Source organism: Glandiceps talaboti, chromosome 8, assembly GCF_964340395.1.
Source record: "Glandiceps talaboti chromosome 8, keGlaTala1.1, whole genome shotgun sequence".
Classification (NCBI taxonomy): Eukaryota; Metazoa; Hemichordata; class Enteropneusta; family Spengelidae; genus Glandiceps; species Glandiceps talaboti.
The window spans coordinates 15,621,483-15,640,599 of record NC_135556.1 but is presented as its reverse complement, the minus strand read 5'-3'; the positions used below and the strand labels follow the sequence as shown (position 1 = coordinate 15,640,599).

General features: G+C 37.6%; 2 protein-coding genes across 2 annotated transcripts in view; both read right to left on the bottom strand.

Annotated features, from left to right (window-relative positions):
- LOC144438756 (sushi, von Willebrand factor type A, EGF and pentraxin domain-containing protein 1-like) overlaps positions 1 to 8,673 on the bottom strand; it is a 21,025-nt gene extending 12,352 nt beyond the window's left edge. Inside the window, exons 1-12 of the mRNA XM_078127915.1 lie at positions 8,072 to 8,673; positions 5,733 to 5,941; positions 5,258 to 5,437; positions 4,727 to 4,879; positions 4,048 to 4,230; positions 3,560 to 3,748; positions 3,038 to 3,232; positions 2,089 to 2,343; positions 1,470 to 1,718; positions 1,115 to 1,348; positions 357 to 664; positions 1 to 13 (exon numbers count right to left, since the gene is read on the bottom strand). The exon at positions 1 to 13 is cut by the window's left edge and continues 234 nt beyond it. Of these exons, the coding sequence (XP_077984041.1) occupies positions 1 to 13; positions 357 to 664; positions 1,115 to 1,348; positions 1,470 to 1,718; positions 2,089 to 2,343; positions 3,038 to 3,232; positions 3,560 to 3,748; positions 4,048 to 4,230; positions 4,727 to 4,879; positions 5,258 to 5,437; positions 5,733 to 5,941; positions 8,072 to 8,547 (2,644 nt within the window). The 5' untranslated portion in view covers positions 8,548 to 8,673. The remainder of the gene's footprint in view (positions 14 to 356; positions 665 to 1,114; positions 1,349 to 1,469; positions 1,719 to 2,088; positions 2,344 to 3,037; positions 3,233 to 3,559; positions 3,749 to 4,047; positions 4,231 to 4,726; positions 4,880 to 5,257; positions 5,438 to 5,732; positions 5,942 to 8,071) is intronic.
- Positions 8,674 to 13,475: 4,802 nt separating this feature from the next.
- On the bottom strand, positions 13,476 to 18,763 carry LOC144439251 (BMP-binding endothelial regulator protein-like). The gene is made up of 5 exons (XM_078128526.1): positions 18,707 to 18,763; positions 16,887 to 16,985; positions 15,759 to 15,810; positions 14,102 to 14,941; positions 13,476 to 13,690 (listed from the first exon to the last, which is right to left on the bottom strand). The coding sequence occupies exons 1-5, from the start codon at positions 18,761 to 18,763 to the stop codon at positions 13,476 to 13,478; spliced, it is 1,263 nt and encodes a 420-aa protein (XP_077984652.1).
- Positions 18,764 to 19,117: the final 354 nt, after the last annotated feature.

Sequence of the window (19,117 nt, the reverse complement as noted above, 5' to 3'; positions counted from 1 at the left end):
ATATGGAGTCCTCCTGTTATATTAAACAATAGATAAGTTGTATATTTGTGAGCTAGCTCTAAACCATGGTTTTTTGTACCAATTTCATTTGACATGAACTAACAACCCTTGGGGCACCAGAATCACCATGTTTGTGCCAGAATCAAACTCGTATGATAATTACATATGAAGGCTAAAAATCACCATTCTATATCAGTGCGTATGCGCATAAATTTTGATTTAACAGAACATGGAAGTTAACATAAGCAAAGGTGACGAATACCGACATTGTGACGAAAAAGTTCAGACCACTATTTTCTGGAGTAAGTAGTAAGTTTACAAAAATACACTTGACAATTTGAAGACTTTTTACTTACGTCTAGATCTGGTTGAACTACTGATGGTTCAGCTTCTACAGTAGCAGTGGCGGACACTCTAATAATATTCCTAGAGACGTCACGTTTATTGATAACGTTGCCATTTGCAATCGGAGCCGGACCGCAATAAACGTCTACGTTCTCTATTTTACATTCCGGACCACAGATATGCGAGAACCCGCGGCCAAATTCTTGAAACTGTGCAATGAAGTTTTCTCTGATATTTTGATTACCGGTTTCAGTAAAACAGCTGTTTACGTAATACTGCACAGCAAGACCCACTTGAAGTTTACTGGGTTCGGTCAATCCTTGGAAAAAACAACAACATAAGTATTTATATCAGCCATCGGTAAAATATTGAGTAATGGATATTGATTTTAAAAGTCACTTGGACGTTGCTCTTAAATTCGTAGATGGCGCCCTCACCTTCGGCCTATCCGTCTACTAGTCCGTGTGTCAGTTTGCGAGTCAGTCAGTCAGGCAATTCGCCAGACAATCGTTAACTCGCTGATTTATTCACTCAGTAAGTCCACCAACCATAAAATGAGCAAAACTAAAGCAAGTCATCAACTGGTGTTCAGGTATCTTAATATGTAAACCAACCCTTTAAAATAGCGCCAATGGTGTAGTACTGTACTATATTCATTACTGTACACAATAATCAATAATCAGTTAATCAGTCATCCATTTGTCAATCTACCAACATGGTTATCAACCAAACCAATCCACCAAACGCATCCATCTATTTTACAACTTACTTGCACAGTCTGGCCAAGGAAATTGAAATTCCTTGCCGAATCTTGGAGCCAGTGGTGCTGGTCTCCATTCACCAGTCTGGGTGATGGGATCCTGACGGCAGTAGTATATCTGTTCCGGTTCGAATACGAACTCATATTTGTCATGGCAAGATACGCCACAAAACTGACCACCAAGCCAAGTCTCGCAAGACAGTGCTCCATTCTCTGGTGCTGATTCGTACGGACACGCGTGCTCTATTTAACATAAAATATACATATATATTTAGAAACAGATACTTGGCAAATGTTCACAAGCTATGCCAATTCCAAAAATAAAGGTAAACTGATAAATCAAATAATCACACTGTCTACTCACGTTTAACATTGACTGTAAAGTTGCAGTAAGCCACGTTGCCACTAGTATCTCGAACCTTGTAATTGATTGGCGATGGCTCACCCCAGTAGAAATCAGATCCCGAATGGCGGTTAACGTGAATTGTTAAATCTTCAGGCCGGTCAACGTTATCAAGGAATCTAGGCTCGTTCCAGGTGACATTTACTATTCTTGTAGCACTTTTGATTTCTAGATCATTCGGACAGAATATTACTTGTGGTGGCTCTTGATCTAAAATGTTGACAATAAAAATGAGTCATTATTGAGATAACATGATTTATGATAACACGGTGACAATTTGTACAACCTTGAAGCCATGAAAGAACTTACCCTAATTAGATATTACAATGGGGTAAGCGGTGAAGAAACTAGTAATATTCCGTGCGGACAAATATTGACCCAGCAAATATTTAACCTCATCACTTGAAATACTACCTCGGGTTTTTCAAACCGAGAATTTGGTACTAGCCGTAAGTTTTAGTCAGAATTATTGTGTACTTATATCCTCCCAATTGTTTTCGTGTTTTTTTCGGTTTCAGATATGACCCGCTTCCTTCTCATACACACCAAATATGTTACACAACAATTTTAGTAGTTGTACCTTTCACGGTAACTGTGAACCGACACGTGGATACCAAATCCTCGTCATCCATTGCTATATACGTCACTTCCGTGTCTCCTACTTGAAACCAATGGGGTGGTTTTATTTTACGTGGAAACGTCGTTACGGTTGGTTCAACTCCAGTGTTGTCAGTAGCTTTTGGTGGATTCCATGATATCCTGGCTGTTGCTTTGTGCAGATCGGTAGTTCTAACGATATCACCTGGACAGTTGCGTAGTTTTGGTGGTTCGGTATCTGAAAGAAAGAACTCGAGTTTCAATTGATAACATCACATAAGACACAAAGAGGCCAACTTAAAATTGGATTGTTCTCTTTATAACTCCATTGCATGATATTGCTCCTCTTTCTATGTCCTACGTACACATTTCGAAACTATTCATAGCGAAATGTGACAGAAATCCACATCCGGTGAAATATCAATTAATCAATGGATCGATCGATCGATCGATCAGTCAGTCAGTCAGTCAGTCAGTCAGTCAGTCAGTCAGTCAAACAAACAAACAAACAAACAAACAAACAAACAAACAAACAACAAGCAAGTCAGAAGTGAATCAGAAGTGTTAGATTGACCAATCATTCAATTAATCAATCAATCAATCAATTAATTAAGCAATCAGTCACACACTAGATCCAGTTAATCAACGGTAGGCTCTTCTCGGGGCCGTACCTTGTTTAGGACTGGATGATCTTTGAATTGGCAGATGAAACGTGGGAGAATGAAGTCGTAAACAAATCCTGACTGGAAAATGCCGATGAAAAGGATTAATGTTGCGCACTTTTCAACCTTTGACCAGCTAATCCCTATACTAAAACACTTCTGTTCTTCATTAATAAATACATCCGCAGTTTCATATACGCCATCAACTACAGTGTCATGTAGATGAAAACTTTTTGTTTTAAAATCAAAGCAAAAAGATATAATTCTTACCTTTGCATATCCTTGGTGTGTCATCATCTGACCACTCTCCCGTTGCTAAGCACTCTCGTGTATCTGTTCCATGTAGCTCGTAGCCATCTTCACATCTATACACACAGACTGATCTAAACGGCATCGAACTGGTTTCACAGGCTGGTGGCTTTATTTTCATGTGTTTCTTACCATCAAGAGGGGGACATGTCCTGGCTGTTGAAAAAGAAACACGTTCCTAACTATATTAATATCATACACACACATGTACGCACACGCACACACACACACACACACACACACACACACACACACACACACACACACACACACACACATGCATGCATGCATATGCACACAACGGATTGCCGTAATTAAATGTTCGCTATTCTGTAGCGAAGAAAGTGTTACATATGAACATAATTCAGATTTGAAAATATTCCTAGAATTTTAGGGGTATCGCGATTTTTTAATGTACTGAATTTTTTTCAGACTACTTTCCATACTTTGTACATCAACAGCATATTGTGAGATTAATCTTACGTTTACACATCGGTTCTTCTCCACTCCAATTCTCTATTCCACCGTCAAGTTCACAGGTCAAATGACTGGATCCTTTAAGGTCATAACCTCTATTACATGTAAATGTACAAGTAGATCCAATAGAATTGTCAGCATTGTCACACACTTTATCCCCATTGGTTGGCGTTGATAACGCGTCACATGTGATCTCTGTGAGGGAAATGAACATTGAAATATTATTAGATAAAACACATTTGTTAAAACATATTGTTCACAGGGTCACTGCAATTCTATAAGTTAACCTTTCATCGTACCGCGTGCAATTACTAGTAACGCACGGTTAAAATATAGGTGTAGCCAAAGATTTTCCTTGCCGGAAAGCTTATGTTTGCCCTGATGCCGTCTCCTTCAACTATTATTCAACAAACCATAGCGGGAAAGCTCAAAGTTGTGATAATGCTCATGCCACCACGACGAGCGCCCTCAGACTCCAAGACGAATATACTTACTTGTACATGTAAACGGGTTCCCAGACCATCGACCATCTTCCAAACAGTTTCGTTGTCGGGAACCACCAGGGGTTGGACGGTAGAGTCTCTCATCACACTTGAATTTACAGGAGTCGCCGTACGTATTTTGACAATCGAAAACGTAGCCTCCAGGGGGCGCTGACAAAGCTGGACACCTAACAACTGATACATACACATGTATGATAAGATCATTATGGCACATTATCATCGATCATGACCGGTAAAGTGTGGGTATCATGAGATTCTACAATAGGCAAATAACTGATTACAACTCAACATTTCCATATTTTCTCCATAGGTAAAAACACTTACTTCCCATATACTTCGCTTAATTTATGGAGACCGACCACACTTTCAAGAAAATCAATCGATTTAACCCAAACAATTATGAAGAGGGTTCAATTAAGTGTTTATTCTTAGCAACAATATTACACATTAATTAAACGAGTTGATTGTTCTGTATATATGAATGTTGTGTGTGTGTGTCTGTCTGTCTGTCTGTCTGTCTGTCTGTCTGTCTGTCTGTCTCAGTCTGTCAGTCGAACCCACGTATGTTGGCTGGTTAGTTTGCATGGATTGGCGTAACCGATTGCACTTGAATAACGATCAGTAACCATCGTTTTGCGAAATTTATTTTACTGTAGCAACTAAATCTTACCTGTACAGTTTTGTCCCGGCTGTCCTATGTAACCTGGTTTGCAGTGACACTGTGTTATGGCGGTACTTCCAACGTCGAAAGTATTAGCGTTCAAAGGGCAGGCAGTGCAATCCAGGTATCCATAACTCGATTTGTACGTTCCCCTTGGACACACTGTTGAATCAAATTTATATAAATGGAAATCATATCTTAAGTATTAAGACAGGCGTTTCATACAAACCATTGAACCTGTATACACTAATATTATAGGTACTGAAGACGTGGGCATACAGAAATCCATAAAGAAAAAGTACACAATCGAGATTTGGTACATGTAGAGTACATTTTGGAGCGTGAAACTAAATCGGAAAAGACTCTTTCCTACGCTGTACTTAGCGTTAGGTATGAATCAACGCTATATTTATTTAAAATGTGGGAAGTGATAAATCAAAAATAGAAAAGATGAAATGCTACGTTTTACACGTCCAATTTATTTCATACCTTTATGCCTGATCGTAAGTAATAATATATATAATATAATATAAATATTACCTTCGCAATGTCCGCGATATCCACTCCCAGTGTAACCTGGCTGACATGCGCATTGATGTTTACCACTTCTCGTACCACAAGAACAAGTCGCCAAGTCATCACAACAGTCGTAACCTTCTGTGCAGAGAGTATTGCAGGAACTTTCACCAACTGAGAGATCCCAAGTTGTCTCTCTGACATCTAAGGGTTAAAAAAATTCACAAATCGTATTCAGATCTTTAGCATTATGTACATTTTGTAGATTATGTACATGTGTTTGTGGTGATGTGATGTGATGTGATGATGATGTCATGTCATGCTGCGCGCGGGCGCAACCTGCATGAGGTATAAAATTAATGCATTTTCTGATACACTCAATTATGTAACGGAAAGAAGTCTTCAGGTGCAATTTTTTGAAAACCTCCGAAATCGAGTGAGAAAATTGATGGAGATGGGAAAGACTAGTTAGAAATCTCTACAATACATACATACATACCATTTTTGATTCTTTGGGCTAATTTTTCTATCTCTGACAATGTATCTAGGATAAATACATTTGGTATAGTCGCTATAGCATTCAATTCATTCTCATTGATATTGCCGACACCGACTGCGATGATTTCTATCCCACTGTTACGAATATTTCTCGCCACTGGAATGGGATCTCCTTTATTTGACTCTCCATCAGTTAGAAGTACGATGAGCCTGGAAAGGATAATGAAAAAAAAATTGTGAGTCGTTCTTATGAGAACTTTTCCACATCTTACACTCAGAAAGTAAGTTGGCTTTTGATCGGTTTCAGTTGATTTTCTATTTTCTTTCTGTAAAATAATCAATTTTATATCTGGCAGTAGAAATCTGGATTTGTCGGTCAAGACGAACTTAGAACATAACGTCATCTGACGAAACACTTTATCTTTGTAACATGTGTGATGGGATCGAGAAGGGTGTGAAACTGTATATTACTTGGTTCTGTTCTGTTGACGATAACAAAAAAAATATCGATGAGAAAGAACAAAATAACTGCATGGATCTGAAAAGTACACAAATCTGGTTTTTAACAACATATGCAGTACATGCACAAATGAAAGTAGAACATGTAAAGGGAAATGGGACAAGGAAACAGGAAAGTGTATCTATACAAAAGGAAATGTTAAATGTATTGGCACCTTTATTTTGCTGTTATTTCCCCCGGTTATTTCCTTGTCACATCTCATTTACAGGATGCATATTGAGTGAATGAGATTGGGATATACATAGAATGCTAGGAAATTCCGTTTTATTTGACAAGACCTATTTTGATGTCATTTTCGTACACAGTAATTTAAGTCGTGTTCTTCCTTGTGTGTGAGTGATAAAATTTAGTAGGTTATGAAATTGTCATTGGGTGTATTCTCGAAATAGTTAATCACATTCTAATACACGACATTTCCCATCAACCTCGTCGCGAACCTTGTAAATACAGATCAATATTAGCTGATCATCACGACTTGATCCCAGATATCCAATGATATGGCAAAAACGTACACATGCGTTCTGACGAAGCAGGAACAACCAGGGAGTAAAATACCTAACTTATCGAGGCTAACCTTACTTCATTGTCCCATATATCATATACTTCAATGTTATTTTATATATTTCATCTGAACTTTGTAACCTTATTATATACAAGTTCTTCATAACATGTATACACTGTTAAAGTAGTTCATTTACATACAGGTATCAAAAGAAACCAGTGTCTTATTTTGACAACGTTGTTACAATCACAGTCCCTCTATCGGACTGTATTACAATGTACTTTGCTTTTGTCATACTACTATATTACGTCACCACTGTCTGAATTTGACAAAGACAAACAAACACAACAACCCCCTCTTTAAATGTTTCTGATTGTACTCTGATTTGACCTCCACGTTATGTTTGAAATATTTAGTGTGGCAGCAGTAACAAACATTCACTATTATTGTCGATGCCAAGTTGGAGACTCCAGTGCATGTACATGCAACAAAGTTATGTTATACCCCAGTATTATCACAGCAATCGCTGGTCAAATCTGCTAATATCTGCGTATATGTAAATCAGAATATGTGTAAGCCATGTATTGTTGTTTCACTGATAGAACCATCAAAACAAACATACTACGGCAAGTAATCTTTAAAGCTGATTAGATACCACTGATACTAACTATGTGGACCGAGAACCTTTCCTGAGTAAGGCTGGAGGCGGTTGGGGGAGGTGCGATGTCTGAATACGGGTTTTCAATAGAACCACCCACCACCCACTCCGTTCGATATCCAAAGACAAAATTTCCACGTAAAGATGGTAATATTTATAAGAGTCCGATATGGATAACAGAAAGAATTCAGTAAAGCAACAGAAAATGTAATTCCCAGTACACATATATACATAGTATTACTGCAATTATTCTCTTCGTAGAAATGTTGTATAACTATATATATAATTATTGAATAGTATACTATCTTACATAATATACATGATATATATTTACGTGCACGAAAGAGAGTACGAAGAAAAACCCCTCCTCCAGTTTTAGGAAATAAGTACATGCGTTATATATCACGTATTATTTACAATAGGAGAAAATTCTAGATAATCATACCGGTTTTGTTTAAAATTGTCTGTGACAACTCTTTCTTTCCAGTGCAACTCTTCAAAAGCTCTTTGTACAATGAGAGCCCTCCTTCAAGTAACATTTCAAAACAGTGGCTTTGTAAACACACACAGTATTACTCCAACCCCAACCCCCACCCCGTTCACAATGAGCGGGTCCTTAATAGTTTGGTGTATGTAACATCAGTTTATCATATACCTTACCTTTGTACAGTTGGTCTTGCTTGTTGTAATATATTCTGTGCTTCTATCAGTGCCCCTTTAGTATCGGTCCAACCACCAGTAAACAAAATGTCACTCAGATCTCCCAATAAAGAACACTTGTTTTTACCAACGGGGTCACCAATATAATCAATATGGCGGATGATCTTGTTAGAGTCCGAATACGTTACCACAGCAACGCGAACTTCGTCTTCTGAAATGCTGAATATCGTGGACACGTGACGAATAAAGTCGATTTCGAAGTGGAAATTAGGTGCTCCAATGCTGCCAGAATTGTCAACGAGGAAAACAATCTCTGATTTGGATGATTGGTACGGTTCAAACTTCGCTAATAGTGCCTGACTTTCAGCTGTTATTTCTCTTTGATTTTCCTGAGACATCTTGGAATCTCGACGTTGACTGTGTACAGTCAAGACTGCTGACAACAGCAAAATGGCACTCACACCACTGCAGTACATAATTTTTAGTCTTCGTTCAAGCTTAGAGTAAGCGGCAAGTCTCGTGTCCGCGCTGTATATATATACTGAGCTAGACCGATTGACAATTAACAAAGTAATGTATGTACTCGTGATACATGGATAAGATTACGATCTACACTCTGGGTGTGCTAATTCTCAAATAAGCCACTTGTGTGCATGTAGTTTGATGCAAAAGAGGTGATTCAATGGGGGATTTACCAACTACTAACAGTTCGAAGAAAGCAGGAAGTACGATGTATGTCATATAAGTGAAACGTCGAAAGACGATACAACTGCGTTACATCAAAACCCAAGACGTACCACACGAGTGACCTACAATCTGCATGCAGAGGATGATTAATATAATGTGCGAGAGCGGATGCGCACGTACCATAAGTTAAAACTCGACCACGGGGTTTTTAGATGCGCCGTACGAACTGACACTGTACTGGCTTTCGGTAGTTAGTCTTATCTTCTTACCTGGGTGTAATATTTTTTGGTAAATATAGTGAAGTACTTATGTTATAGTGGTTGATGTGATAGCCCAGAGAATTTACACTTGATGCATCAAGAAGCTCTCGGTGTATCAAAACCAAGACAATTGACTCGGCTACCATTGTGGTGGTGATGCCCTGGGTGATGATCGGTGATGGTTGTTGGTGTCGTGCATGTGATCACGATGTTCCAACGGGCGTCAGCGATGGAGTTGTTGCCGGTAGTAGGACATGACCTTGCCGTGCAATATATTTTGCTTTAATAGTCTATAAATTGGGGTTTGTACAATTCCGACTACTGCTGCGTTCACGTAATACCAAATTCACCTCCACATGAAAGCATAATTGTTGATTGATTGTCAATTGTTGTTAAAAAGTCACCACGGTGTGACTGTGGTACTTAGTTAATATTTAGATAGTCACGTCAAAGGGGGAAAAGGGCAAGCGGGTTTTAAAATCTTGGCTTCATTTCTTTATCCTTCAGGGATCCAGTAAAGTCGTTTTCACCAGCCCATGCAACACGTGTACCATACCGTACCGTAACACGAAGACTAAACAGAAAAGATAGTGAATGTTACAGTCATACCATAAATATTAAAGAGATCTTAAAACATACATGTGATGTTATAATAAAGCTCCGAACTAAAATTATATGAGAACACCTGGTATTACGATTCCCCTGCAATGCCTTGCCTTGACACGTGACCTCTAAACTTTTACACTGAACGGAAACGTGGGAGAAATGCGGTTTTGTTTACATGTAAAGTTTACACGGGAAAACCCGGGGTTTCCCCCAAAATGCCAGGGAGAATATTTTCCATGTTATCGTTCTCACACATGTTGAATTACCACATTTCTTCCTTCCTGTTTCCTCTGGCTAGTTTCGTCTAATAACGGTAATAGTACACTTCCTCGCTGTTTAGTATCGCATTAATATCCATCATCCAGTCAGATCAATTTTCAAATGGTATTTTTTCTACAAATTATTAAGTGACAATCAAAATGTTTCAATCAATGTAAACAACTTTTATCTTAACTTGCATTTAACTGATTATTTGAAAATAGTATGATATTTGTACGTTTGACAGACTTAAAATGCTATAAGAAGTACAACACACAAGAGGGTTTTTTTACAACGACCGCTAACGATACAGGCATAGTTTTTCACCACATATATGTGTACATAGTACAAAAAACACTGCAATGGGGTATCTCGTAGTTACTGATAACTTGAGTGTAAAATAAAACTGACGTGACTTTGGAGACGGAATCCAGACGTTCTGTTTGTATTAGATTATCTTCTGCATTACCAAGGGGTCACTTTAAGGTCAGGAACAAGTAGTATATCAAAACAAATGCGTGTAACTCAAGCTGTGACATTATCATACTGCATCCATCTAGTATAGTCTACCTCGTAAGATACACACCATTTACTTGACCTGGCGCTTGTGTTACAAAGAAAACATTACAACACCTCCTGTTACTGTCAACCATATCATTTATTACATTACATTACATTACATTACATTACATTACATTACATTACATTACATGACATGACATGACATGACATGACATGACATGACATGACATTACATTACATTACATTAGATGTGCACATTCAAAAAGGCTGACGTGTCACTACATTTTCTTACTTCTGTTGTTTTGTTAGTCTGTCCGTACATCTGTCTGTCTGTCTGTCTACCTGTCTGTCCGTCAGTCTCTTTAGTATGTGAGTGTCTGTCGGTCTGTCTCTCCCGATGAAACATTGATCTCCCTTGTGTGGATGGAAGCTGTGTGTTTAAGTTGGTTGATATATTCGTATACCGTATATCCTTCACGACCATATGTATACGGTGCATTCGTTTTTGTTCACAGGCTATAGACGCCACAGCGTAGTCACTCCGGCATCTACTTGTATATTTTCGTGTGTACATAATGGTAAGGGGAACAAATATAGCAGCCAGAAGTGCCCATCTCTGATGAAAGTTCCTAATAAAGTTGACCGTACTCAGTAACGAGATTTAAACTTTCTCTTGTACCACTCAAGAGGGCGCACTATTCCATGCTAATATTTGTGGATCCAAGATACTTGTCTAGCAGACAAATTACCACAGTTGTATGGAATCAGTGTTAACATTAATTCTTAATGCTATGCTGTTTTTGGAATAGTGGGTGATACACGTCACATAATGTCTTAGTACTTTGAACTTCAGCCACCAGAGAGATCTTTTCGTATCCCAGATTTAGAAAATTAATGGCCAAATGGCCAAAGTGTTGTGCCTCCTTCCATGGAAGTATATTAATAGCCGGTGTATACATTGTCTCCATTATCTTCATTTGCTTTCGTGTACATTTCGTCATATAATTTTACGACCTGCATCTCTGTACTTTCCGCAGTTTTCTTTTCATCGGATTTATATAATGGACAATTTTGGCCGTTGTACTTTGTATTTTTAGAACTGTTTTTATTCTGGTGTTTTACGTGGATGTTTTATTTGTTTTTAGAATTATATTAGCTGCGTGTATAATATATCACTTTTCTATATATTCTATCTGTATTTTATGTAGGGCAACTACGTCTCCATGTGTTTAACGGTTTTCATCTTGCATACGTATCATTCTACGTAACTCTTAACTTAGCGACCTGGAATATGCCATATTTGAATATAAGCAATAACAATTAAAGATCGGAGACATGTATTGAGTTCAGCTAATTCTGGATACAGTTGTGGAAATCTGCAATTTAACTATTCAAACATAATCAAGCCATCGATGGCATAAACAGTCGTCTACAGGTTTGTGTCTGTCATTAGCAAATGACGGTTAATTATTCTTCAGTATGTAGTTTTAAATCTTTTTGATGTGCAGCGAAAATTACATCCATATAAACTCAACCTATGCCCCCTTTACATCTAAGATACACAGTTACAGTAAAACGAACGTTCAATAACTATATATTCGTTTACAATATGAATCTGGTGAGATTACAGCCACCCCACGCCACCCATCCACTGCACTACTGCCAAGCTGACGGTTCCCTCGATCGGTGAACAATACAGAACATAAAACCATTTTAGTACGGTAAGTTTACTAGAAACAAAGAGAAATAACCATACGTCATTTTCAAGTCAAATAATCATGTATGGCACGTAATGGGGATAACATTGTCCAATTTGTCAACGCATTTCTGTTTTCGCTTTCTATGCACTATTTGATATACATACACGTAGTGTGTGTCTCAATACTCAAATGCTAAGCATTTATGACAAGAAGTACGTATGTGACACTGTTGATGGGCAAGACGGTTTTCTGGTATTTGGGTTGGTGTAACAGCATGTGGGTGCGTCCTCAAAACGACGAATTTCATATGATAGAACAGAAAATACACATTCTTGATAAATACCCTGGTTTATTTAAAGTTAAAGGGTTATTTCATTCCAGACACTGGTGGCAATTTCGTTTTAATTTCCTGATAATGTCCTTGGGCATACATACGGTGTAAGGAAACATCACTTGTAAATCACAATAAACCATGCTACACTTGTATTATTCTAAGGGGTAAGATCAATATAATAGTTCAATGTAGGATAAACAACTAATTTCTTTTATGCTGGGGGGGAGGGGGTAGTGAGCACTTGTAGTTCTCATCCTACAAAATTAATTTTACTTTAATGAAATCTGTTTTGTACCCCGTCATCAAATTGTCAAATAAAGTCTCAATAAATGACCTATTTTTACTCCCACAACATACTGGCTTTGTATTCATAGCACTACATACTACTACACAGATCTTAAATTGATTTGCTGTCTTCAATTTTGGCCACTTTATTTAGAAGGGTGGTGGGGGGTCTGAGGCCTAAGTATAAGAATTCGGAGTTTACCCTACATTGAACTATTGATCTCACCCCTAAGACGTTAATAAGAATTCCAAATTGATTTACTAGTATATGTGAATGGATAAAATGTCTGTCAGATTGTTCTCCGCAACTCAAATGTTACAAAAAGGCTATAAACATGTGACCAGTGTATGCATTAAAGTATTCTTCACAAGAGACTTTCAAAACACTATAACAGCAAAACTGGCGATCAGACAGTGAGAGGGTCTCACACATATATCTGATAGTGTTTATAATTTATTTTATAGTGTCTCATGAAACAATTTACTATGAAACCTAAACAGACTTATATAGTTATTATTGCAGCAGATAAAGTATAACAGAACCGTAAATTGCCTTTATTTGTATATATAGATTCCTGACTATTGGTGCCACGGTATTTCCATATGCTATTTTAGAAGTTGGGTATTTTTGAATTTCTGATTAATACTCTTGTGGTAAATCTGCCCTATTCCTGTCACAGTACATATTCCATTTATGCACACATGGACAACTGTAGTCCGATGCTTCCATGGATACAAATGGCATTTTATTACTATGCACTGCTTATCATATATTTGCTCGCGGTAAAAGGGCACATTCGTCTTGAAATACAAGTTCCTTCGTGTAGAAGTAATCCTGCAGGACATTGGCACTTCGGTACACATGGTTGATTCTGACAAACAGGATCTCGACTTTCAGACCCATCACAGGTCTGAGGACAGGGAGGGCCACAGTGATCATAAACCATGCCTTCTGGACAGGTTGTTGCTATGGAAACAAAGGGAGAAATACATTTGTTTCTAAATGTTTGATATAATGGTTCATTTGTATTTGTGAAAATATCACACATTGTCAAATGTGATACTTCAACGGCGATCAGACTCGACTCGTAGCGTAGAACACCGCCGTAGAGGTATCGTGCAAGTGTATGTATACATGCATCACAGGGTACAAAACAATTGTCCTGTTGTATTCCATATACAAATTGATATTTCTTTCATTCTGACATTAACTGAAATATAATTTTAAAATAAACTTGAAAATCGCACACATACAGAAACTTTTGGTTCGGCTTTATTTCTTGTTTATTAAAACGCATGACCAGCTTGTTGTATATCTTACAGATATCGAGCAATGACAGACTTTATTTCATTGTCTTGCGATGAATTACACACTTACCACATAAGTTCTTGTCTTTCCAATTGCGTAGTGTGATTCCATTTCTCCCACATTCATGCACATAGGCCATTACAGATTCACAGTAGCATAGTTCGTTATAGGCACACGTACAGACATCTTCCAGACACATTTTATAGTAGGGCCGGACATTGACCACTTTAAAGCATGCTCGAAATGCACCATCAACCATAACGCTGCAACGACGCCTCGCCTCCAGTTGTTCTGGAATTGTCTTATCCCAACAAGGTCGATTTTTCCGGTAGGTTTTAGACCCACGTTTCAATGACACACGTCCGTAGCGTCGACAGTGCTTGTAACCATCATATTTCCAACTATGGATAAATTCATTCACAGTTCTAGCAGGTAGGAATTGTCGCGTGGTTTCGTCGTCTTTGTCATTGTGGTTCATATTTCCACAGAGACCACATAGTTTTTCTTCATAGCTTCGAGGCACGAACAAATTAATGTCACCAATCATGTTCCACTCAACGACCACCCCTACCGAGGTTTTCACGATTATTTTGTTTTTCTTTCGTCGGGAAATGTCGACAACCTTCGGACTCAAATGACTGTACGGCAATCGGACTGACACATCACCTACTTTCACATTCCCGTTGTATTTGATTTTTACTGTAATGCAGTCGATGTTGATAAAGAGAGCTCTGCGGTGAGCCTGAGCATTGTATCCGATCGTTTTATTTTCCTCCATTATGTGGATACTGAAATCGCCTCCAGAACAGTCCTGGGCGAGAGTATAACGACAACCACCACTGAATTGGTAAGCGTGTTGATCAAAGGTGTGATACATCCCTGTCGCACTGACTGTACACGTTTCTGAATCTGTAGATGTCGTGGAAAAGGAAATAGTGCTTACTTTTAGTTTTTACATTATTTAATACATGTCGAGTTATGACAACAAAATTGGAATGTAAGGCTAGGTGAGGAGCCGTTCTCTGATGATTCATAGACCAGGGCAATTAGAGAGGGGGACACGAAAAGGTACAGGAGGTATTTCACGAATTTCGTTTTAATCACATGAAATCTGAATCACAACGAGTATACTTCAAAAGTGCACTTATCGATCAGCAAAAATATCCCAATAACACTAATTAAAGAGAAACAGATTAATTTTGTGATTTTAATGTTAGAATCAGGACTGGTATTCTTATCAATTATTTAAAAATGCTATGATTCCTTCTTAATTCGTTAAAATTTTGTTCTCTGACCCTATCACCCACAAACTGATGATAAAACTGGTGTACATCCCATTTCAAATTAACATTCGCCGGCTCTGTTTGATAAAACCACATAGAAATCAATAAGACCTTTCAACTGCACATGCTAGCAAGATTGGATGAATAGTTTCTCGCGACATTTTGTCTATTAAAATGAAAATAACTGAAGTGCTATCATGCAGACATCAAATGCAGAAGTCGAACAGTTGCGCCCGCGTGCCTGTGTCTAGATGCAGTATGTCTCTTTCTTAATAGACAAAATGTAAGCAAGATATTGCAATCGTGCTATCTAGTAGAGTAGTTTTTTTAATATGCCATTTCTTATTGGTTTCTACGTGATTGTATCAAGCATTGCCAGTGAATGGCACCTTGAAACGGGTTTTATGTTGACTCTAAGAATAGTTATTTTTGATTTTCCGTACCTGGAATACAGGAACTACAACACTGTCCTGGAGATTTGTACGAATGTTGTCCCTAGAATAACAAACAAAAAACATATATTTTAATGTAGTAGTAATCGGTCAGCTTCTTCATTGAAAGTTTTATAGTGTTACAAGGTCACGTTTACAATCAAAAAGATTAGATACCTAGTCTTGGAAGCCAGAATCATGTTGGAAAATATTGCATACGTTCATTGTTAGATATCTACTGAATTGACGTTTAGCGATTAAAATTGCAACCTGCGCTGTCGAGATACATGTGCATAGTTAGCTGGTCCTACCTCCTAGCCCTCGTAGTTCACGCTTGTGTTGAGAAAATTTCACGTAGTCACATCCCCAAAAGTCGTTGTCATGGTTATCCAGCACCCGTAGGGTTAAATTTACATAAAACATTTGTAAAGAATATGTAAATTACTACATCATGTAGCGTATAGCGTGTATATTTACATACTGGTTCATTTGAATAATAACTACAGTCTGACTAGTCATTGTAAAACGGACTGCACGTTATCATCGACCAGGCTATTGGGCGAAATTTCAATTCATAATTCTCTGTTTTGACAATATTACAAGCTGAGAATACGAAGGCTAGATGAACAGTTAACGATGGTTCTCGACAGCGCAGTAAACAGGCTATTAAAATTGAATAATTTGCAAGATTAATTAGATTTACTTATAGGTGATGTATCATCATCATCAAGGTTTTTGCTTTGAATTCTATTTAACAAATTTAACAGTTTCAGGCCTCGGCTCTAGAAGGTGTTGCATACTTTCTTTCAACTCTCAAGGCATGTGTAGTTTTATGTACCTGTTGTGCGCAGAGGCTCAATTTTGGAAACTAGTGCTTTTTATACTTACAGGTCTGGTTTAAAAGGCCAATCGGTGTACAGCAGATGGAGAATAGACCTAGCATTTCGGTTTGTCATATTCTACTAGCACTGCTTACTATTATTTAAATGGTGGCAACTAGTTTAGGGTATTTTAATCTTATCATTTTAAAGAGTATGCCAACTATTAACATATATTCAAACAAAATCGTTGTAGGTGTTTGATGTGATCGATTTTATCAGATTTATGCTTTTAGGATAAAGAGTGAAGGAATTTAATTACCAGAGGACATGTTGGAATAGGACACACTCTGTCAACACACACTGCTGTGCCATTCTTACACCCACAGTCTGAGCAACCATCTTCCCAACTTTCTTCAGCCTGACAACAACAAAATTGCAATATTATATATTACAGCTCTCTGACTTACATATCTGTTTGCCACATTTTACCTTATGTAAAAATTGCTGAAATGTTCTGTAATAAAACAAACGATTTGTTTAAGTCCATGTTATTTGTCAGACCTGAGGAAACACGTGCATATAGCTTGTAATAAAGAGCAAATGTCTTTGTTCATTATCATAATATGTTATATCGTTTCCTAGGTTAGAGGATGTTATTCCAAATGAGAGTGTACTTACCGAGTATAGAATGTTATTGTAAGAACAGAAGGATATGTCTGCCGAATCAAAATAAAAACGAAAAACAAAATATTTAATCTGACTACCATATGTTGATGACTTAATTACACTAGTAATCACCACTAAGTAGATGTTCTTTGAAGATATCAATACAAAATGTTTGTTTGGATGTTGAGGCACAAACACGTCTGGTCTAAAATGTACAGCATTAGTCTAAATCGAACTGTACACTACTGTTTCAAATTGACTCAGCCTTTGATGTATACTGTTATAAAATAAATTGCTGCATAAAATCAACAAATACCAAACACTGTTGACGAGATGTGGAGTTCGAGTCAAGGAAGAACTTAGCATTTTGTGGATTGGTAGAAACACGTCCAATGATGTATCAGACGGAGGAGACGGAACAGACAATTTGGGCGACAACTGTTTTCAGATACGAACTTTTTAAAAAGCGTCCACCCTTCACAATGTTACACTTACGTATTAAAACGTTGTTGTATAAAACCCCACAATGCTAATTACTTTTGGTCAGAAATCTGTATAACGGTATATGCTAGGTATTTATGATAGGAAGTGTACTTTATCATACATATAATCAGAGTCAGGGATAGCAAAGATACCCTGGAAAGGGCACCACGAGAGGTATGTAGAGTGATACCAAAGAGTGTACATCAGTAATCTATGCGTGGTGCTAATTCCTCATTCGAAAATTAAACAATTGGGATGAATGCGCCAATGCAGTGTGAAATGGTTGATACTACGTGCAATTGTATAACATGCTTTCTTACCATGACATGTTTTAGAATCTGGCATCAAAGCATAACCAACTGGACATTGGCATACGAAGGATCCATGTGTATTTAAACACAGATGGCTGCAGTCACTGTTGTTATGTCTGCATTCGTCAATATCTGTGGTAGGAAAGAACTGAGTTGTTATGTCTGCATTCGTCAATATCTGTGGCAGCAAAGAACTGAATAATGATACACACATTTGTACGCAGTCGCACTGTGATTATAACTGACGGATAGGATTTTTCACTGCCGATCATAATTTTTTTTTACATCTTCGAAAAAACAATAACAAAATCGCGAAAATTGTGTGAAGTCACGCGAGAAATAGTGGATGCGGCAACTGACATCATCTTACAAAGGCTATATAAAACTCTTCTTCCAATCTGTAATAATGGCTGTACATTTGATGAGAAGAAACAAATGACACAGACTGGAAAACAACGGAAAACATAACAAATGGATCAAAAATCTACCTACCCCACCTATTCTATTCACAATTATTATAGGCCTTAAATTTCTACCGTTTTTTCCATTGTTTAAAATTTGTTCGTACCATCTTAGTTACAAGTGGCATAAATTTACAATGATAAATTGGAAAAAATAAGCGACTGTATTTATATACATACAATTATAAATAACTGAAATCAGATGAATCTTGTCTTACCGTATTGACATTCTCTTCCAGCAAATCCTTGAGGACATTTGCATATTTGTCGGCCATTTTGAATCTCACATTGCCCACCATTCTGGCAAGATATTTGCCAGCAATTGTTGAGAACAATTTCACAGTATGATCCTAGAAGAGATATATTTTTTCCGCATCAGTCCTGAATATTTCTGCCATGCTCGTAAGTCTTGTCCTACATTTTATTTAGGCATTTTTAATGAAATCGAATGAGCATCACGAACTCACAGAGGCGTGGTGCGAAAGTTTAACGTCTCGACAAACTTTATGTTGCTTAAACTGAACCATTCAACTCATAGACCTATGACAGATTAATTGGGCACAGGTACCTCCTAATATGGCCTGTATTTACGGTCATCTTTTGAGTTGTAGCATAATTTATACTACAAT

Bases quoted from the DNA above. Each gene is read 5' to 3' on its own strand.
- LOC144439251 (XM_078128526.1), bottom strand. From the start codon at position 18,763: ATGGCCGACAAATATGCAAATGTCCTCAAGGATTTGCTGGAAGAGAAT. The intron at 16,986-18,706 runs GTAAGACAAGAT...TGTTGTTGTCAG, and splicing joins TGGAAGAGAATGTCAATACG to GCTGAAGAAAGTTGGGAAGA. The intron at 13,691-14,101 runs GTAAGTGTGTAA...TTGTTTCCATAG, and splicing joins GAAAGACAAGAACTTATGTG to CAACAACCTGTCCAGAAGGC.